General features: G+C 37.7%; 1 protein-coding gene across 2 annotated transcripts in view; it reads right to left on the bottom strand.

Annotated features, from left to right (window-relative positions):
• Positions 1 to 9,394: 9,394 nt before the first annotated feature.
• The window catches only part of LOC123677724 (collagen alpha-2(IV) chain), a 28,699-nt gene continuing 14,885 nt past the window's right edge, over positions 9,395 to 23,208 (bottom strand). Inside the window, exons 3-15 of one of the 2 annotated variants that reach the window (XM_045614412.1) lie at positions 22,013 to 22,194; positions 19,891 to 20,418; positions 19,476 to 19,842; positions 19,103 to 19,345; positions 18,800 to 19,021; positions 18,438 to 18,743; positions 17,881 to 18,348; positions 17,022 to 17,405; positions 15,909 to 16,947; positions 14,752 to 15,297; positions 14,100 to 14,489; positions 12,803 to 14,043; positions 9,395 to 10,218 (exon numbers count right to left, since the gene is read on the bottom strand). In XM_045614412.1, the coding sequence (XP_045470368.1) occupies positions 9,961 to 10,218; positions 12,803 to 14,043; positions 14,100 to 14,489; positions 14,752 to 15,297; positions 15,909 to 16,947; positions 17,022 to 17,405; positions 17,881 to 18,348; positions 18,438 to 18,743; positions 18,800 to 19,021; positions 19,103 to 19,345; positions 19,476 to 19,842; positions 19,891 to 20,418; positions 22,013 to 22,194 (6,174 nt within the window). In that variant the 3' untranslated portion in view covers positions 9,395 to 9,960. Of the gene's footprint in view, positions 10,219 to 12,802; positions 14,044 to 14,099; positions 14,490 to 14,751; positions 15,298 to 15,908; positions 16,948 to 17,021; positions 17,406 to 17,880; positions 18,349 to 18,437; positions 18,744 to 18,799; positions 19,022 to 19,102; positions 19,346 to 19,475; positions 20,419 to 22,012; positions 22,195 to 23,208 lie in introns of both variants that reach the window. The other variant, XM_045614411.1, reaches the window with a different exon arrangement.

Genomic DNA, 23,208 nt, shown 5'->3' with positions numbered 1-23,208 from the left:
TTATATTTTCATTTTGTAAAATATTGTATATATGTGAATTTTTCTGGTACCAGATATTTTGAAGATTCGGGTTGTGAAATACTTATGTAAATATAAGAGGTGTTTGATCGACCTGGGTAATCACAAGCACATGTCACAATGGACCACCAGATCTCCATGAGTCCATCTATTTTTGAAACTATTTACACTATGGGCGTTGATTACATTGCTGGGTAACATATTCCATATGCGAAAGACCCTATTGCTCAGAAAATTCGTCCTGCTCCTGGTGAAAAACTGCTCTCTACTTAGCTTGTCCTCTCAGGTGGTTCATTCCGAAGGTCGTTCCGAAGGACATTACCGGACGTAATGGGGTTATTGTAAAATTTCATATCATCAGCATATGATGCACTGTCAGAAGATATCAAACGTGACGGATCACACACATGAACCAGGAACAGCAGAGGACCCAACACGGAACCCGGAGGAACTCCACTACTCACCGACCTGAGTAAAGATCTCCCCGAAACGACCCTTACCGAAAAAGTGCGACCTAAAAGGAATACTTCGATCCATTCCAAAAGGAGACCACGGATTCCAAAAAGGTTCTAGTTCTGCATTCTGCTGAAGATTTATTCCAATTTTTATCTGCCAAATTCGGTGGCTCAAACATACGATGAACTATTATAGTTTAATGCCGGGAAAAGTACACGGTTTACAGGCAACAATCAAATCTATAGCACCACAAGCGATGTTCACTAATTGCTTAACACTCGTATTCAATTATTTTGGGGTTTCCATCATATTATCATAAATTATTAAGTATTAGTAATAAAAAATTTTATAATGATTATTATGCTACTGACAAAGTGAAGTTCACTAAGAATACTTTATCCGTAAACTCAAAATATATATGTATATCACATTAATAATATTTTTTCTAATGTGCCTCACCATCTTATACTGTCATTAGTCGCCACTGACTAAATGAACATTTCTACTACATATACTTATTCAAAAAGATGGTCAGGTACTATGAAGTTTCAGAAATATATCGTTTCAATTGAAAGACTTCTAATCGAAGAATCAATTCAAATGACTTTTATGGTTTGTGTTTAGCCATTTGCGATTATTGCAATGTGCACATAGGTACGACGCTATTGACTTCACACCTGCCACTCAGAAGATCCTGCAGAAAAATCCGTAAGACCATTCGGCAGGCTGACAATGTGGATACCAGCATATCGAGAAACAAAGTGATATTTTGTTGAATCATGATTAATAACAAGACATTTAATAATTCATAATTAAGAATCAAACTAGCGCTGATTGAATGGACGTAATGAAACGGCTGGTATTTGCAATACAGTCGTGCACATTGCACTAGTGAGAGAAAATCTTATTTCAAAGACAGACAGGTCCGTAATATTATTTCTGATGATGATTTAGCAGGAAATTATACATAAATTCGAGAATTACTATGGAGAATATTTGTGCATCTAGAACTTAATACTGACTCCTTAAGGCTAGTCTTGTACTGGGTGGGCAAATTTCGATGTTTTAGCACTACTACAGAGGAGATAGACAAAATCTAATACCCCATTCTCGTACGCTTTTTCTCTCTCTGTAATATCGAAAAACATGTAGGTATACAGGGTGTTCCTCAATTGAACGTACAAACGAAAAGGGGAGATTCCTTAAGTGAGTTTAAGAAAAAAAAGTCCCATGAACATGGGGTCGCAAACGTTTCGTTTTCGAGATACAGAGTGTTGAAGTTTGATTTTTTTTTAGTTTTACGTTTCTTGTTGTGATACATTTTTTGTGTTGATTATACGAGTTTATCGAATCTTTATGAATCATCGCTACAGATCAGGAAAATTTTCATAAAAACTGACACTGAATTCATTCACCACAGCTTACAAAGTGGCCTTCCCATCATAATTTGGATTTTCACAAGTATTTCGAGAGAATCGTTCAAAATTTTTTTTCTCGAAATCGTTGGTAAATACGACAAAACTACAAGAGACCGAAAAGTTTAGTATAGGAACAAAGCTTCTTTTTACATTTTTTCAAATTAACAGTTGCTCACCAAAAAAAAGTTCTGCAGAAAAACAGGTGGCAGTGTTCCAGAAAAAATATCACCCTGTAGAGCTTCTATCGAAATTGCAATGTCACGTGGTGAGAACTCTCAAATATAATATCTATGCCAAATTTCAGTTGAATATCTTGTGAAGTGTAGATACTATGAGAAAAAAACTTGAAAAAAATTCAAATTTCAACACTCTGTATCTCGAAAACAAAACGTTTGCGACCCCATGTTTATGGAACTTTTTTTTCGTGAACTCACTTAAGGAATCTCCCCTTTTCGTTTGTACGTTCAATTTAGAAACACCCTGTACGTCCGCTGGTACTGATTGTAGAGCTCTGAAATTAAAACATTAATTGAACTCACTAGACACTAGACCACTCGTAAACCGTTGTTTTCGATTGGTGCCTCATCTAATGTCAAATTAACTTCATCAATGCATTTTTAAAGAGTAAATTCACGAAAATAATAACGAGTTCATTCCATTTCCTTGCCGAGATGAATTTTGTATATAACTGCAAACAAAAAAATTTGAGCCCAAATGTTAAAATGTTCTGAATACGTATTTGGAAATAAATGTCAGACTTCACGATGGTAACTTATCTCGTGACGTTTATTTATCAGGGTTGTTCATTCCCAAAACAAAATACAATAAATTCTAGGAATGAAAGGCTAGAAAATCCCAATATCGTTTTTCCCTCATTGTGTCAAGCTGAAAATTTTACATGAAAGGCTAACTTTTGGAATAACATACCGAGGTAGTCTGATATAATTTTTCCATGGCGAAATTTGAAAAAATTAAAAAGTTGGAGACAATAATTTTTTCTGAGCATATTTACCATACGCACCTTGGAATAAACTTTGGTCATGTTGGGACGGCTGATCCGCCTGTAAATTTCGATTGAAAGAAGAATTACAAAATACCAACATTTGTAGCTGTGGCACTCAGAAAAATTACTTAGGTGTAGATTTTTTTACCACAAAAATTAACACAAAAAACCATTGACCGAATTTCCATCTACGAATCCCTGCTGATTCACAACAAAATCGCCCCATGTTTGAAGTGGTTGGTGACTGGTCACTGGATAACTGACGACAACGTCAAGCAAAAACGGTCGTGGTCGAAACACGGTGGGTCGTCTGAAGGAAGCGGCCAGCTTTGTACAATAGGAAAGAAATTAAAATAAGAATAGGAAAGGAATTCAGGGAAATCCACGAATCCATGGATTTTTAATTACAACTATTTTTTTTAATTTACGCTCTACATCAGCCTTCACGCTTCACATCCCTTTACTGTTTTTTCAAAAAGGAATATATGGATTGTGATATATCAAATGAAAGGACCTACTTATAGGATTTCTGTCTTGACCACTCTCATTGAAAATTTCGCACACTTGTTCATAGGTCTGCTTGCGATCCTCATGTCCCAGAAATATCAAGATTTCTATACGCTGCTTTTCACTTAATTGATCCATATCGAATGAAAAATTCTCGGGAAATATGATTATTCGCCTTAGAGAGATCAGTTAGCAACTGAAACGATACCATACATTTTGTCATGTTTAGTTGATCTGTTAGATTGAGAAAAGAATACATTTTTCAACAAAAACTAAAGTTTTTCTCAACCTCCTCATTTTGTTTCGAGAACACATTGATTCGCAGCTGTTTTTTACTTGTGGATAAATTTTTTCTTTTCATCGTAACATTTTTATTGGAAAAATTTCAAGGTGAAATTTTATTTTCGTTCACATTACTAAATTGCTCATCGAATGATCTTTGATGCGATATATCACAAGCAAAATTTTTCCAATAGAAAAAAATTGTGGAGGGTTAAGAGTATAAACCCTCAACTTCAAAACTGCATGGATTTCTCTAACTTCGAAAATAGAAATTGGCCGGTAGAAAGATATTTCTCAATATTTATTATTTCAAGAATAAGAACCTGACACCAATCACAAATTGTTAATTTGATAATAAAAAATAGCTTAACAAAACTTTTTTTCAGTCACACCGCTCAATGTGCAATCCAATGTCCTTTCATTTGATATATCACAATTATATATTCCTATTTGAAAAAAACAGTAGAGGGATGTGGAGGGTAAAGGGTGTGGAGCCTTAATTCTAAAAAACATAGAGAACCTGCTTTTGAAATTAAGAATCAATGGATTTCTCTCAATAATAATTGGTAAAAGAATGATGGTCTGATTGCAGTTGCTCTCCAATCACAAATTGTAAATTATTTCCTTATTTAAAAAAAAAAGGCACAACTAATTCTTCTTTATGCCACATTACTTAATAGGTAATCACATTACCTTTCATTTGATGTATCACAATCCATATATTCCCATTTGGAAAAATAAAGTCAAATTCAAAAAAGCACAGGATAAATTGCTTCGGAAATTAAAAATCGATGGATGAGAGAATTTTCCTTGATAATTCTTCGTACAAGAATTATTGACGAGTTGCGTTAATTTTTTGGCACGCTGTTATATGTTTGTCCAATTTATGATGAAATACCTTGTATAATTGTTGTTCGCAAATGTTTCGTATTCCGAGATACGAGGTTTTGAGGTTGAAATATCTCAGTGGCGTACTATTTTTTTTCAAAAATTTGAGAGCAATAAAAATAGTCTGTTGAGGAAAGCTCACTGTATGTCGGAATACGAACAATTTTTTTCTACGAAAGTGATATAGCAAAGTATTTTTTCATGCAGAAGAACACCCTGAAGTTAGCTGCACTAAATCACTAACCTCCTTTGTACAAATTTCAGTGTTTTTCGAAATAGTGGAAAGTGTCTAAGGACACATAAATAAGAATTCCTTCGAGAATTTTCTCTGGGTCTGTACAATTTTCATTGCATGTTACATTGTATCTATATTACACAATTACAGATTTTGTCCAGTCATCTGATGTGAATGCATCTAATTGCAAATCATTAAAAGCTATCGGATGATCTGGCAACAAATCTTTTAACGGAATGTAGTGAGTTAAATTGAAGGAAAAAAGTATTTATATCTTCGGGTGTGGAGAATATATACAAGGTGGTCCAACGAAAACTTAACACCTCGATTTTCCGACTTTGAAATGAAAATGTGGTAAAGCGCTGGAAAATATCCAATTTTTTGAATTTTTTCAAATAATATATGGTTCTATGAACTCGCGGATTTTTTTCGGATTTTTTGACATCTAATTCGGATTTTTCAGTGAAGTAGCATTGGTAACAGTTGTACTCTTCCACTTTTTTACCTGTCATTTCGTTATCGATGGGAATTTTGAATCGAAATTTCAGGCCAAATAATACTCGATAAGATCTTCAAAATGTGGTATCACAACACCCCTCATCCTTATTCAAAATCAAGGGGGGTTTGAAGTTAGGGGATGAAAAAAACGAAAAATCCGTTCCCCTCGAATCCGAGCGAATTCCCACATTTTCATTTTAAAATCGAGGTATTAAATTTTCGTCAGACCACCATGTATATTGGATAGGGGATCTTTTTTCAATAATAAAACCATGAAATAGTTGAATCCGACTTTACGAGAGTTCGATAAAATGTTTTCGAGAGCAATAAATATATGAAATAAGTTAAAAAGAGACTATAGTATTGTGATTTAAAAAAAAATAGGTATCCTGAATTCTAAATTTGAAGAACTGTGTAAATAATGTAGTTTATTCGTTTGAGTAAAATGTTGAACATTTTGCAATGAACGATAATAATTATTGATCATAAAAGGAAATCGGTAAATTTCTTGAGACCTCAGCTATGAATATAATAGATATTATTTACCCTTAGAACGTATGCAACTCATAATACATTGTAAAGTTTGAATGGTGAAAGAGGCCAACGCGTGGGGAGAAATTTATCCAGTCTTGAATCTTGATCTACGCTAAACAAGAATCTGAACATAACTATGATTTTTAATTGGAAATCATCACAATAAATTGAAGGATAAGAAAGAACTCATTTCGAAATTTATAGGACAAAGAGAATTAGGGAGTTTGTACATAGGTATTAATGGCGAAAAATATTACAAAATTTGAAAGTAATAAAAAATATTCCGTAAACTGATTTTTTAACATAACAAGCCACACTATACATTTCAACTAGAAATCCATCAATACATAACTGCTAAAAATCCTCTTTTACGGAGTTGATCTTCAGTTGCCATGTGGGATTACTTGAAGAAGGATCACCACCACGTGACTATCTATGGCCAAAATTGACAAAATAATATTCAATAATATAATAATATTCAATATTCAAGTAAATAATTACGAATCTATTCCGAAATCCGGAGGGTTTCTTCAACCAGGACCGATTCTCCAAGCGATGATTTTTCGAAACCTCAGGTATAGGTACTAGAATCGCTGCAGGCCCCTTATAAAGGGTGTTTTTTTGTAAGCTATAGAACTTTAAATTGCAATAAAACAACGATGGATTAATCGATTGACATGAATTTTATTTATTCGCAAGATAATCTTGTGGCATTACATTTTGAATATGATTTTTGGCATATGACCGCCACGGCTAGCTCGGATGTAGTCCAATCTGGACGTCCAATTTTCGAATACTTTTTCCAACATTTGTGGCCGTATATCGGCAATAACACGGCGAATGTTGTCTTCCAAATGGTCAAGGGTTTGTTGCTTATCCGCATAGACCAATGACTTTACATAGCCCCACAGAAAGTAGTCTAGCGGTGTTAAATCACAAGATCTTGGAGGCCAATTCACAGGTCCAAAACGTGAAATTAGGCGGGTCGCCAAACGTGTCTTTCAATAAATCGATTGTGGCACGAGCTGTGTGACATGTTGCGCCGTCTTGTTGGAACCACAGCTCCTGGACATCATGGTTGTTCAATTCAGGAATGAACAAGTTAGTAATCATGGCTCTATACCGATCACCATTGACTGTAACGTTCTGGCCATCATCTTTTTTGAAGAAGTACGGACCAATGATTACACCGGCCCATAAAGCGCACCAAACAGTCAGTTTTTCTGGATGTAACGGTGCTTCGACATACACTTGAGGATTAGCTTCACTCCAAATGCGGCAGTTTTGTTTGTTGACGTAATCATTCTACCAGAAGTGCGCTTCATCGCTAAACAAAATAAAATGGACGTAGTGCGCGATACGTATTCCGCACAGAACCATTATTTTCGAAATGAAATTGCACTATTTGCAAGCATTGTTCAGGCGTGAGTCTATTCATGATGAATTGCCAAACCAAATTGAGAATAAATCAATTGACAGCTGTTGCTGTCAATTGAACAGTAATGCCAACTTAAAGTTATATACCTCGAAAAAAAACACCCGTTATTTGGTAATTATCTCCCATAAATTTATACTGATTTTGTTCCATCAAAAAAGTTAAAAAGATACAGTTGATCGATTTCTTTCACAAATATATGATAATTTATTTACTGCTTCTCAACATGGTTACATGAAGGGTCGTTCTACAAAGACTACAGTCTATGATTTCATCAAAGTTATTGTTGATGCACTCGAATCCTCTGAGAAGATTATTGGAATTTTTGTTGAGTTGAGTAAGGCATTCGATAGCCTCGATCACGATTTGTTACTGATCAAAATCTTCAAATATGGTATAGAAAGCACTGGAACTGTTTAAACCTTCCCTACAGACCAGACTCGAGAAATTAAATCAGATCCAGCTGAAATTAATTCTGGAATACCGCAGGGTAGCATTATATGGGTCCTGTGCTTTTAATTATCTTCATGATAAATCTTGAAAACAGTATCATGAAATATAACATCTTTATGATTAATAATGCCAATGACACTCAGTTCCTTATGAGAGCGTTAATGAGATATCCCGAGATCGTAGAGTTGGCCAATGAGGTTATGGTGGAAGCGTTCAGTTGGTTTGCTAACAATGGCCTTTAAAGGCTGAAAAAACTATGGTTACCCTCTTTAAAACAAGTTATGCCGGTTTTGATACCCCACATGAACTTAGACTGGAATCAAAAATATCTCCTACTCCTACTCCTCTTCAATTGAACTATTAGGAAAGATTGTTAATGAATCATTAAACTGGGATGACCATATCATAGAGCTATGCAAGAAACTCACTAATATATGCTTTTCTCTTAATGTTCTCAGTAATTACCTAGATACCGGAGCAGCTGTCTTTGAATCGAGAATTAGGTATGGTGCAATCTTCTACGGGAGTTCATATAGGTTAAAAGATGTAACTAGAGTACAGAAAAGAGCTTCAAGAAGAATTCTAAGACTGGGAGTGAAGGAGCAATGCAGGAACAAATTCAGACTAAATGGTATTCTAAAAGCTGCTGCCGTACATATACAGAAATGCCTGCTTTTTCTTTTCAAAAATAGGTCCAATTTCACTTTCCACTGGAGCTTATAACACAAGAGCAACTCAGCTGGAGTATCCCAAACAAAGATTGACTTGACTGAGAAAAATGCTGAGTACTGTAGCATAAAATATTTCAATAATCTTCAAGCTTATATAAGAATAGAATCAAACTTTGGGTGCTATAAGAGACATATATTCTAGTTATTATTAGAAATTGAACTATATTCAGTTTTAGAGTATCACGTATAATTTTTGATTTTTAGATGGTCTTCTTTTTTTATTAACACTTTTTTTCAAAGGTTTTACAATATGAAATGATGTATTCCTTTATTAGAGATAAACTGAAAACTGTCTGAAAAAGAAAGGGAATTGAGTTATCATATAATTTCTGAGCGTTTCCATTTAGGGACATCGTGTTATGTGGGAAGTAGTTTTCACTAATAGGCAAAAAATACTCATACTCCTCATCAAGTGAAATTAAGAAGAAACGAGAAACGTAGAGGATCCAGCCAGCAATTTTTGAGCGGAGATTCTTGATATACTTTTATTTCGAGAAAATGTAGCGGAAGTACTGACCACAATAGACAACCCATCAACAAAAAAACAAAACAATCTTCTAAAAGAGCCGTAGTTGAAGTATGTCGACCATTATGCGTTTAGCTTAAACAATTTTGTACTTTTTCTTTTAATCGGCAAGAAAACGTTATTCATACCAGGTGGCAAAGGAAAAATCATTTTGTTTTGAGCCAAATTTAACATTCGTTTGTATCTGTGTAGAAAAAATAACAGTTTTGGTCTGCCACATAATAGAATTTTGAATAAACTGATCTATTGGCACTACTCGACAGTGCATGTCCTCATTTGGTGTCTAGCCATAAACCTGTTGAAATGGTTTGGAATAAAAACAAACTATATGAAAAATCCTAATTAAAATGATAAAGGGGATCCTACAGGTCACACAGCAAAAGGTCGTGAAAGAATAAAAAAACGACACATTATTGAAAGTAGTAAGTATTTATTTTACAATGGCAGTGCTCGATAAGAAATTGAATATGAATATGTAAATTCAAGCAGAAACTAACAATTTTCTAAAAGACACATGTTGACTAGAAGTAACTAAAGAATGGAAAGGAATGTCATTAGGTTGAACAGAAATTCCAAATGCAAACCTGAAACGTATACGTAAACCAACAGCAATAGCACCATCAAGGGTAATTACAAAAATATTTCTCTGGAAAATTAACTAAAGGATAGATTAAAATCGAGAACATTTACGATTGCACTGAAGGATGAAAAAATTCATTATTACATACATACAACTTATTCTACTAAATACTATACAAAATTCTTTACATGCTTTTTATTGTTACATCATGGCACGGCAGTTTTAAGAGTTAAAAAGCTTATCGTAAAATATATGACCACGTTTCGGGTCTGTACAGGGTCACCTTCGCAGATGACTGATAGTACTTTCCCTGAAGGAACACTATGAGGTTGAACACACCGCAATTTGAACTGTTGCGTTATTTGTGATTTAGATTCTATCGGTAAATATTGATCTCTATGTGTTTCTGATGCAGACTTGGCATCTTCCAACCCTGTCTCTGACGTTTCCGGCCTTGAGAGTTTGCTTGACTGGTTTCTGGAATTGCTGATTGCTCTCGATGGTGGCCAACCAGAAACTGAGAGTGTTCGCGAAATAGTGGCAGGTTCCACCAGCTCCATTACATTCTATGAACGGAGTCGCTCTGAAATCTTCAAGACAAGAACCTGGACTTGCTAGTGACTGTCCTCCTCCTTCCGCACCTGCTCCTGTATGCTGAAAGTGGGAAATAATATTTTAATATTTTCAAGAAATTATGCACTTAAGTATATGGTCTAATTGTTTCTGATCGAAAATGCGAAAACTTGTCAAAATGATACTCCACAAAAAAAGGATATACACATTCAACTTGGTCGGATCTTTTACTGTTGTCATTGAAATATAAAGTTTGTTTTCGATATTCTGTTTGACTTTTCTATGGTTCTGACGACAGTATCCAGTTTCAATACGAAATTTTGCACGGAGCTTGAAATTGTTAGTTTTATACATACGGGGTGTTCTGATTTGTTCCCGACAAACTGAAACGGGTGATAGATCACATCATTTTAAGCAAAAAAGTTTCTATGAACATGGGCCCGGAAATGCTCTGTTTCCGAAATACAGGGTGTTAAAGTTGAAGAAATAATTCGCGTTTTCTTAAATATCTTTCGACTGATTCCAAATAATTGCATGAAAGTTGGTACATAGGGTTTTTTGAGGTGAGAAACTCAAATTTGTGGTCGATTTGGTTGTATTTTCTGGAGGGCGCCACTGGCAATCATTTCGTCCCTTTTAAACCGTAGCAACTTTTCTGTGCTACCCTGTACGTCATTCTGGACTAAAAAAATCGATTTCCCTGACTTTTCTAGTTAAAAAAGGTATAACTCATTCAAGTTGCTAGGGGCAACCGTTTCAGAGAAAAACGCATTTAAAGCCAAATCCCAATTTTTGTAATCTCTAAAACATGTAGAAACAAATTTGTAATAATTTTAAATTAAATATTTTTTAGAAGTAACAATTTAGAACAAAACAAAATAACATAATAATTTTTAAAGGAGGTGTTCGAAATGTCCACCGTTCTGTTGAATGCACAAATGACATCTTCGAATGATTGATTGTTTTACATTCAACAATTGTTGCGGCAATAGACTTAAAATGGCTATACACAATGACAGATTTAAAGTGTGTTAGGTTCAGATGTCATTAATTATAATTATAGTTAACTAAGTTAATAGTTTATCAACAAATACAGGAAAATGGTATTGGTTACCAAAGGCCCGAACGAAGCATACAAAGAAGAAATCATCTACAGAGAAATAGGATTTTACAGACCTTCGAAGAAAATAAAAACTCAGTATTCGTAAAGCATCCCAACAAAGCAATATTTCAGGAAACAGAATATTCAGAACACTTAAAAACAACAATTACATAGCATACCACTTCTACTTATTAGTGGGCAATAGAAAATCCGCATGCATTTCGCCTTAGAAATTTTCAAAATGAATTTAAATTTAATATTTGAATAGGAACAATTTCATGAAAGGATTTCGAATCAGTCAAAACATATTTAAGAAAACGCGAATTATTTTTTCAACTTTAACACCCTGTATCTCGGAAACGAAGCATTTCCGGACCCATGTTCATAGGAACTTTTTTGCTTAAAATGATGTGATCTATCACCCATTTCAGTTTGTCGGAAACAAATCAGAACACCCTGTATATGAAAAAGGATCTATTGATATTACACAGGAGGATGATTTACCGGGAAGGCTTATTAGATGTTTATGGAAAACTAATTATAAGTTTGATCTGAAAATTTGCATATTGAGGTATGGGACAATGATCTTTCTCCCTAAAATATTTTCAGATCTCTACAGACTACTACTTTCTTATTTCAAATAGCACACCCAGTATATTATTGCATCATTAGATAGCTTTTTTTGACGACAATTTCGGCAATATGCCATACCTTCGGTAAAGACTCAACTGTTCATGAGTAAATGGGATTCTTATGAGAAAAATTGGTGGCGATGAGGACTCACATTTTTTTCAATAATTCGGTAGAAAAAGCTTTTCTCGAAAAAATTTTGTTCTTTTTCGATTCTGCAAATACGTAGGATCATAGTATAATTTGACATTTTTAAGGATGTATTATGGGTTGCCTGACAGAACGTGCACACAATTTCAGCCTGATCGGATGGGTACTAGTTTCTTGAATATTATATGGTTCTGAAGACGTAACCAGAATTTAATTTTGCACGGAGGTCCAAATTCTTCTTTTCACACCAACACTCTAAATCTCAACTTCGTCGGTCTTGTGGTTACTGCAATTTTTTTCGATATTCTTCTAGAATTTCTTATGATTATATTTATCAAAATGAAATTATGCACAGAGCTTGAAACTGTCATTTTGAATCTGAATGCAAATTTCTATTCTGATCAAATCAGCATATTTGAAATAATAAGAAACCGAATCTACTCTGGAGATTCGAAGTCTCTAGATCTTTTCTCTCGAAATTTATCATGTTTACGATCAGCTGGACGTTCGGACATACTTGAATTTGATCGTGAAGTGGTCCTCAATGAGTCGAGACCATTCCTGGTTCGAAAATTTCTGACAGTGTGATGAAATAATGATTGACAGTTTGTTGTGATTTTTATGCTGAAACTGTTTTCAGTTGATTTGTCCAACAAAATTTTAAAGAATTCAGTTCTATGTATAATTCTGTGAAAGAAATTGACTAGAAAATTTGAATTTTCTATTCAAGATAGATTTTTTCCGTCTAATTACAACTGAATAGAACTACGCATATCTACTCACCAATACGAAACTGTATCCGATCCAGAGGGAACTCCATCCATAGGGGCATTCCGGCAAGGATAGTGACTGACTGTGGACTGCAATAACGTTCGCTGGTGCTTCGCAAACGACACATCTTGAAATGTACTCTCTGATACCCTCTTCTTCGACCGGCATCATCGGAATTGGAGCACTAGTCGATAACCAATATGACTTATCGTTTCTACTGGCATAATTGCACACGTTATTCATATCGCAGAACAAGAATGGCATAGTCGAAAACTTCCTTATGCAGGATCCGGCAATACCCAAATCCTGACTGTGGGCCTTCTCGTTACCCTCAATATAAAGAAGGGAATAACCGTCCCACAATTTCACATGTCCTGCTTCACAAGTAGGTACCTCCACGCTCTGGCTATGTCTGACCAATAAAGTTCCAGTAAGGTAATCAGGGGTGACTTCACATGGTGCACCAGCTTCTCCCTTCAGTCCAGGGAATCCTTGAGCACCGGCTAAGCCAGCTATACCGTCGAATCCTCTATCTCCCTTTTCACCTTGTATACCTTGAAGACCTATCCTTCCCTCGAAACCACGTTCTCCTTTCTCTCCTCTCTCTCCTGCAAGTCCAACAACTCCGTCGAAACCTGTGTCTCCACGTTCACCTGGTTTTCCTGGGATTCCAGGAAGACCTCGTTCTCCTTTAGGCCCGGGAGCTCCGGGTAGAGCAGCTTCACCCTTTTGTCCTTTAGAACCAGGTATTCCGGCTAGACCTGCTTGGCCGGGGAATCCTGTGTCTCCCTTTTCTCCCGGAGGTCCCATAGGACCTTCGAGACCGGCTCTTCCTTCATAACCGCGGTCACCTTTCTCGCCGATAGCTCCTGTCAGACCAATCAACCCAGTTTCTCCACGATCTCCTTTTTGACCAGGAGCTCCTATCAAACCAGGTGGACCACGATCTCCTTTGGCTCCCATCCTTCCAGGCAATCCGTTCAAGCCATCTCTTCCTGGGGGTCCTAATGGGCCCTGCTGGCCTGGAGGACCTGTCATACCTCTATCACCCTTAGGTCCAGATGGACCTATTGGGCCTGGTAGACCAGGAAGACCTTGTTGTCCGATCAAACCTTGCAGACCTTTATCTCCCTTTTCTCCTTGCAGACCTATGCGACCTTCTCTTCCGTTTTTACCAGGTAGACCTGGTAAACCTTTTTCACCTTTGATCGTTAAGCCAGGTGCACCAGGAAGCCCATGTAGTCCAGCGTTACCTGATAAATAATAATTATCAATTATGATAAATACATTTTTTGATTATCAATCTTACCTTTTTGACCAGGTTGTCCTGGGAAACCCATCGAACCTTTCAATCCTGGAAATCCTGCATCTCCTTTCTCGCCCGGTCGACCATCCAAACCAGGTAAACCAAGATCGCCCTTATCTCCAGAAAGACCAAAAGGTCCTGGTGGCCCCAATTCTCCTTTCTGTCCCTTTATTGATACCAGAGGACCTGGTGAACCACGATCTCCAAATTCTCCTTTTTGTCCGGGAAAACCTACTGGGCCCATTGGTCCAGGGTAACCTCTTTCTCCTTTAGGTCCATCAAATCCTGCTTGACCGGGAAGACATATATCACCTTTTTCTCCAGGTAAACCTTCAATTCCTGGGAATCCTCTATCTCCTTTTATTCCTTGTGGTCCATTCAGTCCGTCGAGACCTTAAATAATTTGAGTTCATGCATTAATATGATTATGAATCAATGTAAAACTGGCATACTACATATTTTGAACAATGGATCATTTTATGTTCTTTCGTTATATTAAGAGAAATTACCAGGAATTTCTTATTGAACTAGACAGTCCAAATTAAAGGCACTTGGAATTTTTTAAATGATATTAAAGTTTATTGAAGAAAAGATATTGTTAATAGTCGAAAAAGCTTTTCAGGTTCGTGGAAAGTTCAAGTACAAAAAAACTAACCTGGTTCTCCACGATCTCCAGGGAAACCACGTTCTCCTTTAGGTCCGGAGTAACCAGGTACACCCTGTTCTCCTTTGATACCTTGCGGCCCTGGCATTCCATCCAAACCAGGGCGTCCCATATCTCCTTTCTCTCCTTGGCGTCCGGGAATACTTTTACCTGGTAATCCATCCAAACCTTTAGGTCCTGGGAATCCAGGTTGTCCTGCGAAACCAGGTGCACCTCGCAATCCTGGAACTCCAGGTTCTCCTTTTTGTCCTTTCTGTGAAACTGGTCCTGGTTCTCCTTTCTGTCCAGGGAAACCGGGTATTCCTGCATTTCCTTTGAGACCGGGTGGTCCTCTAGGTCCTGGCAAACCTGGTTCTCCAACTGGACCATGATCTCCCTTTTCACCTGGGCGTCCAGCTGCACCAGGCATTCCGACTAAACCTTGTGGTCCCAAAGAGCCCTGTAATCCACGGTCACCTTTATCTCCCTTTGGGCCGGGTCTACCATCCATACCTGGTGCACCAGGTGCACCGAGTCTTCCAGTAGATCCTTTCAATCCTATAATACATTAATTAAATCATTTGAAGGTAATCAAAACGCTAAGTTTCGAATGTCATTTTAAAAATGGCCAAGCACTCTAGATTTTAGGTTTTTCAATAAGAATAGCCAAGCCAATAATGTATTTTGGAATGAATGCTTCAAATCTTCTATAATACAGAGTATTAATGACATCTAATCCTGATAATGAAGTTATAAAACTAATGATTAAATAAAAAGAAAAACTGATTTGATAAAAAAAAAATTTCATTCGTCCAATTTTGTAGTATCACTTCTAAATATCGTCATCAGCAGCTAGCATTCTGAAGGAATTGATTATTATAACGAGAAAGTGTTCTCCTTCACAACTTTCGAAGATCAAATAATCATTTACAGATAAAATTTTCAATATTTGAATTTCATTTCAGGATCCTTCATGAATTACACTCAATCCAAACAATAGAATCGTTCTTCATATCGTTTTCTATTCGAAAACCAGAAATTGTTGAGGACAGTATTCAACTTATCGGAACTTACAATAAGACATAGGAATCGAATGGTCTCGAAAACTGATATTTGTTTTTTCGCATTATAATTTTATAATTTAAACAATTTGTGTTTTCATTTCTCACCTTTTGCTCCTTCAATTCCAGGAATACCTTGTTCTCCTTTTACACCTGGATACCCTTGTAATCCTTGTCTGCCTGGCAATCCTTGCGGCCCTGGTTCTCCTTTAGGTCCTGGAAAACCTGGTCTTCCTGGCGTTCCTCCAATTCCTTGAGGTCCTAACGGTCCTGGTTCTCCTTTCACACCCTTTGCACCATATAATCCATCTAGACCTCGAACACCTTGGTCACCTTTTTCACCCATCATTCCTTGTAAACCTGGTGCACCAGGTGCTCCGGTTTTACCCGGTAATCCTTGTAAACCTTTCTCTCCTGGATATCCTGGTAAACCAGGAGGTCCTACTGGCCCGACTAACGATATTCCTTGTTCACCCTTCGAACCTTTCATTCCTGGGAATCCTGATTGACCTCTAACTCCATCTCTTCCTGGTTCTCCGGGGAATCCCATAGGTCCGATTTCACCTTTTTCACCTCTAGGTCCTGGAAGACCTCTCATTCCAACAGGTCCAGGAGGTCCTACGCTACCTGGATAACCTCCAGGCCCAGACTCTCCCTTATCTCCTTTATCTCCCCGTTCTCCATCGATACCTGGAATACCTGGGTGACCTTGTGCACCTGGAGGTCCTTGGTTTCCTTTCATCAGGGCGGTTATATTTGCGGGACAATTGCCGGGTTCTCCCTGTAGTCCTGGAAATCCTGGTTCTCCTTTCGGACCGTTGTAGCCTGGGTCACCTGGAAAACCGGTATCTCCCTTAATGCTGTAACCTTTCTCTCCTCTTGGTCCAGCTGGTCCGTCTCTTCCTGGTCTACCATCCATTCCGGAATAACCCTTAGCACCAGTGTCTCCTTTTAGTCCTCGTGGTCCCGGTAGACCTCGTTCTCCTGGTGTTCCTTGAGATCCAGGTCTTCCTTGAGGTCCTGGTAGGCCAGGTGTTCCTCGTTCACCCTTGTCTCCTTTCGGTGGTGTAACAAGATTTTCCGGAACTATAGCTGGTATTCCAGGATTTCCTGGATTTCCGGGAGCACCATTATCTCCATCTTTACCCTAGGAAAACATACATTATTAACTCAATTGAAAACTGTCCAAATACTGAATTCACATCTCAACTATATACTCACAGGTTTACCAGGAGACCCTCTAACTCCTGGAGGTCCATTCAAACCAGGTTCTCCAGGATAACCTATAGGTCCAGGTGGTCCCCTAGGTCCCATATCTCCATCTCGTCCATCATATCCTCGATCTCCCTTTATTCCAGGTAAGCCAGGCATACAATCAATACATCTTCCTCCAATATCACCCTTTTCACCAGGTGAACCGGGGCTACCTGGCACACCTGGTCTTCCTGGATACCCTTTTTCACCTGTCATTCCGGTAGGACCATCTTTGCCCGGTTTTCCAAAGAGAGAATCACCAGGTGCTCCTCTTGCGCCAGTAAAACCACGTTCACCTTTTTGTCCTTTATCTCCATCTCTGCCTGGTTCACCAGCATCTCCTTTTGGTCCCTAAAACATAGTCAAATTTACAAACATATACAGATATCTCGTTCAGAGTGATTTCGAGATCTACAATCTACATTTCTTTAAATCTTTAACTTAAAAATATTCTACCTCGCCACAAAAATTTAATTGAAGCCCTAACAAACTCACTTTTACTTTAACCAGCATGAATTGAAGAACGGTGTGTTATTTGATATGGATATTGAAACAGAGATTTTATATTCTGATCTTTACTATGGAATTCCAAGCAGGTTCGATAAGTTAGAACTTATATTGAATAGGCCAAGTGAAGTTTTCTTTAGGATAAATTTGCATGATAGCATGACACATTTAGGAGTTAAGAACTTAACAAATAGTGAAATTTAAAAATTAAAACAGGAGAAATGACATAGTGGAAGTGAGGAATTGAGAATTGCAAAAATCCTAGTCCTATTGTGAAGAGAAGTATCATAGGTATAATTCGTGTAACTTATCAACTCACTATTATAGATTGTCCACTGTCACCAGGAAGTCCTTGAAGCCCTTGTGGTCCTGGTTCACCCGGAAATCCAATTCGTCCATCCGTACCTGGAAAACCTGACAATCCTTGGTCGCCCTTATCTCCTTTATCACCTGCAGGTCCTTCTGGTCCTTGTCTTCCAGGAAGACCTGGGCCTCCTTTCGGACCAGGAGGGCCCATTTGTCCCGGTTGTCCATTGAAGCCGTCTAACCCCTTTGGTCCTGTAGGGCCAGGGTAACCTCTTGGACCCATAGGTCCTGGTGGTCCAGGTCTACCGTTTCCTCCTCCTGGAGGTCCTTGAGGACCAGGAAGTCCCTGATAACCGGGAGCACCCTCTCTACCTGGTTCTCCTTTCATTCCTGCACGACCTGGTAAACCATGTAATCCGTCACTACCTCTGTCTCCCTTCTGGCCCGGAGGACCTGGCGGGCCAGCGTAACCTTCACGTCCCTAACAAGAAATGTGAATTATGTTCAGGAATATTATTTATAATAGGAATATTTTTGAGTTTCTGCACCACAAAATCAAAGAATACTTACTCTAGGTCCTGCTGGGCCTGGTAAGCCCTTCTCTCCTTTTGCACCTGCTTGACCAGGGAATCCATAATCACCATCAATGCCCCTTTCTCCTTTTTCTCCGGGAGGCCCCATTGTACCTCTATCTCCAGGAACGCCAGGCTCACCCTTCGGTCCAACAGTAGCCGTACCATTTTTCGACCACTTAGCTATACCAGATTCTCCTTTGGGACCTCTAAGACCAACTTCTCCTTTCTGTCCCTTCTGACCTTCTGCTCCTAAACCGGGTTGACCTTTCTGACCTTTTGGTCCTGGAGGACCTCTGAAACCCTGTCAAGAAATCATGTTCATCATTTCATCAAAAACATTGTTATATGCTCTCCTACCTGGGGTCCCACATCACCAAGTGGTCCGGGTGGCCCAATTGGACCTGTTGGTCCTGGAAGACCAGCAGGACCGGTTACACCATCTCTTCCAGGTTCTCCTTTCTGTCCCTTCAGATTTATTTCACAACGTGCAGCTTCACCTTTGTTACCTTTAACTCCTGGCAAACCGGGGTATCCTCTTGGACCAGGTTCCCCATAATCTCCTTTGGCACCATCTCCTCCCTGGCATAAATAGAACCATCATTTTTTCTTTTTCTTAATTTTTTTATAGATTATTGGTTTTATCGGACGGAAAGTACTTACATCTGTTCCATTACATCCATCCATACCGGGAATACCGGCTTGACCGGGGGGTCCTTGAATTCCATTTATTCCATTTATTCCAGGATATCCAGGTAATCCTTGTTTTCCTCTGTTGCCTTTGGGGCCCCTTGGTCCCATCGGACCCGAGTCTCCTTTGTCTCCCTTTGGTCCCATATTGCCTTCTTCGCCCGGAAATCCTCGAAGTCCTTTCTGTCCGGGTGCCCCCGCCATTCCTTGGAAACCCTAAAAAATTAACAATAAACTTATACCAACGATAAAAAAATTAAAAGAGTGAGGTATATAGTCCCTTTAATAATTTTGAAAAACGAATATCTGTATTACAAATTAACACAATTGATTTTCAGTAACTTACCCTATCTCCCTTTTGCGCGAAGCATTTTGGTATGCATTTTTCACTGCCATTTCGTGTTGCCAATGCACTTCCGGGAGCATCGTATATGTCATAACTGCTGGAGTAGGGTCTTCTATTAGCATAAGGGCTACTTTCGTAAGTATTGTAGGATGATTCTGCTGAAGATCCACTGTAAGTATTTCTGCTGTCATAATTCCTATTGCCTTGTTTAACCCCACTGCGAGAGCCGGCAACACCCGATTCACCTCCTGCTTGACCATACCCTCCAGATCCATAACTCCCGGATTGTCCGGATTCATAACCCCCGGATTGTCCAGATCCATAACCTCCAGATTGTCCAGCTCCATAACCTCCAGATTGACCGGAACCATAACCTCCTGCCTGACCGGAACCATAACCTCCTGACTGACCGGACCCATACCCTCCTGGTCTGGAAGAACCTCCTGATTGGCTATAGCTGTAACTTCTCGATGATTCGTAGCTCGTAGCTGAATTTCCTCCAGATGGACTAGAACCGTAACTGCCAGAACCATATTTATCGCTGTTTCCACCACCGCTAGCCTGACCTGCATTGTAACTGCCTGGTCCATAGTTACCGGATGAGCCTCCCGATTGGCCTGATGCATACCCTTCTGATCCATAATTTGTATTTGATCCACCGGAACTATATTGTCTGGAACCGTAACTACTTCGTCCTCCGGAACTTCCTGAATCTGTTTTTTCGGATTCATTTTGGCCATATCGATTACCATATCTTGATTCGTACTCTGATTGGGTGTATGATCTTTGTGTTGATTGTTCCCCACGTGAAGCCTCGTTTCCACTGGAATAATCATCAGGTCTGTAGTAACCGTTTGAATATCCGTTTTGGATATTGTTAGGATCTGTTTCACTCTCAGATATACTACTCTGATCTCCTCTCAAAGGTCCTTCTTCTCGATACCTGTAAAGGAATGAAAGATAAAATTGGATAGTTATTATCTTTATCTACTCCTATTGAATTATATTTTCATTATTCAACTGCTTTTGAGCAATTAATTGAATCTATTAACAAACAGCGTGAGTTATAATAACTCACTGCTATAACTCACTATAATAAATCGGAAAAGATGGTTCTGTGCTTCTATACTTCTGTGCTTCTATTCGGTTGGCCGAAAGGGAACATTCTATTATTGTTATTGAGGGGTGGAATGTCATTTTGATAATTTTGACGTTTATAGGTAACTTTTGCGATTTGTCGACAAAGTTCTTTCTCTTTTCTTATATTTTAGTATTTATTGTTATACTCGTAGATAAATTATAGTATTCAACTTGCGATAATGGTCATAACTCACTTGATAAATTACAGCACTCGCCTGCGGCTCGTGCTGCAAACTTCATCTGCGTGAGTTATGACCTACATTACCGCTCGTTGAATAATATACTATTATTGCATCTTAAAATAATATTCAATCTATTTTTATACAAGGTTTGCAATTTGAGTTCTCAAATTTCTAGGATGTTTAATATCGAAAAATGAGTGTGCTTTTTCTATAATGGTTACTTGTTAAACCAGATGGGAAGAGCACTATTTTTCGTAACAATCGTGTTTCTCTCTTCGCTCGTGGCACAAAAAAAGCGAGTTGCGAAAAATAGAGTTGCCCAAGGAAAGCTGCGTCCTTCTAGAATAGTCAAGATAAAGCAAATAATATTGACTCAATTGAAAAATTAATGCGAGATTGTATTCGGAGCATATCATTCAGATTTTATAACTTGTTTCAGAAATTGGGAAACCCCAAATAAATTGTCCTACAAGATCTAATCTTCTGAGAGGTCTTATAGAATCCTTACTAGAATCGGAATAAAAAACATTGAACAAAAGAAGTAATTCCAACAACCTTCACAAAACTCAACTTTAAACTCTAAATAATATAAAAACTTTGAGCAGACATAATAAAAAATTTGTGCACTACCGCCTATAAACATATAATTTTACTGGTAACAAAAGTCGGTAATCTTTTTCTGCTTGAAACTATTAGAAACGCGTTTGTCAAGTATATTTTCGATGGAAAAATATATTGAAATACACTGTAAAACACAAAACTGTTTTTACCTAAAAACATACGTAATGTTTGCAAACTGCAGATTTAGGTTCTTTTGATGAGATTAAATATGATAGATTCCCGACACGTTGCGACTTGTGCGGCGGGGTTTCGAATTAACTACTCACTTCGAGTTATAGACATAATTTTTGTATCTTCGACTTATAGAATGAATAATTTGAAAAAAAATAATTTCGAATTATGCATGGTTATTTTTTTTAAAGGGGGTTCGAGTTATCAAAGATTTCGAGTTAACGAGAGTCAACTGTAATAAAAAAAACATCATTTTTGATCATTCTTACGTCCTAGAATCTAATGAAAAACCTTCTAGGATAGTGATTGAAACAAAAAATAGAACCTGTCAATTCGTCTTGATTTGATGAATAGATTTTGGGGAACCCTATCTTTCAAATAGTTTTACAATAAATTAGATTATTTTATGTATGAAGAACTCACCTTTCGCCATTTTGATCTATTCTATTCGACTGGTATCGTCTATAATAGTCATTGTAGGGGTCTGCAGTCTGTACTTCTCCTGGTGAATCTGTTGTTTCAGAGTTTTTATCGTAATATGATTCGGCATTTGGCTGACTATATATGCCTGTTCGATTTGTAGCTCTACTGTAAACTTGGTATTGCTGTAAATTAAAACAGTATATGGATGAAACAGAGGTAGAAATACAGATATGGATATAAAGCCAAGCTTAAGAGTTAGTGAAGGGTGTATATGTATGTATCAAAGAGTAATAAACATAGATAGAGAAAGTATATGCAATGTTTACATGTCCACAACATGTTTAGATTATGTTGTCGGATTGTGATATATTTTCAAATCCACAATTTTACTATAACGTAATGAATGTATATTATATTGTATGAAATATAAACTGATCCACTTGAGTTAGGGATATTGACTTAAATTGCAAAAAAATATAGTTTAAATGAGATTTTTGTGATGAAAATTCATATTAATATGATTTCAAGTTGCAGGAAATAAAATTAATTTTAGCCTGTAGGTCTGCAGCGTATACAGAGTGGTTAAGAAAAATCGGGTAAAATAACTAAATTTTATTCTCAGAGAATTCAAGCATTTTAAGTCTATCGTAGGCCATACAATGTATGGCCTCCCCAGGCATCAATAACAGCTTGACATCTTCTTTGCATACTACACACGAGGTTGTTGAACATTTCTTGAAGAATTTGGTTCCATAAACAGGTCAGAAGCTCTCTCAGATCATTTAAGGATTCTGGGGTAGGTTGTTGATTATCTAATCTTCTTTGGAGCATATCAATCAATCAATCAATAAGTTTATTAAGACAATTGTCAATAAACATACAATTCGTTACAGAGGATTCCTAATGAATCCTGTGAGTAACATATCCCATGCATGTTCTATGCCATTCAAATCTGGTGAGTGTGGAGGTATTGGTAGATGTGGAATACCATGCTCCTCGCGCGCATTCTCAACTATGGCTGCACGGTGCGGTCTAGCGTTATCGTCTAAAAATTGAAAAGTTTCACCAATAGCAGCGTGAAAATTTGGCACAACATTATCAATGACATGCTCCCTATAGTGTAAGGCGGTCATATTCCCAGGACAAATGAGTAGATCTGTGCACCCGTTGAAACATATCCCGGCCCATACCATAAC

Source organism: Harmonia axyridis, chromosome 4, assembly GCF_914767665.1.
Source record: "Harmonia axyridis chromosome 4, icHarAxyr1.1, whole genome shotgun sequence".
NCBI classification, from domain to species: domain Eukaryota; kingdom Metazoa; phylum Arthropoda; class Insecta; order Coleoptera; family Coccinellidae; genus Harmonia; species Harmonia axyridis.
The sequence above is the reverse complement of the archived record's forward strand: the minus strand, read 5'-3'. Positions and strand labels throughout refer to the sequence as shown.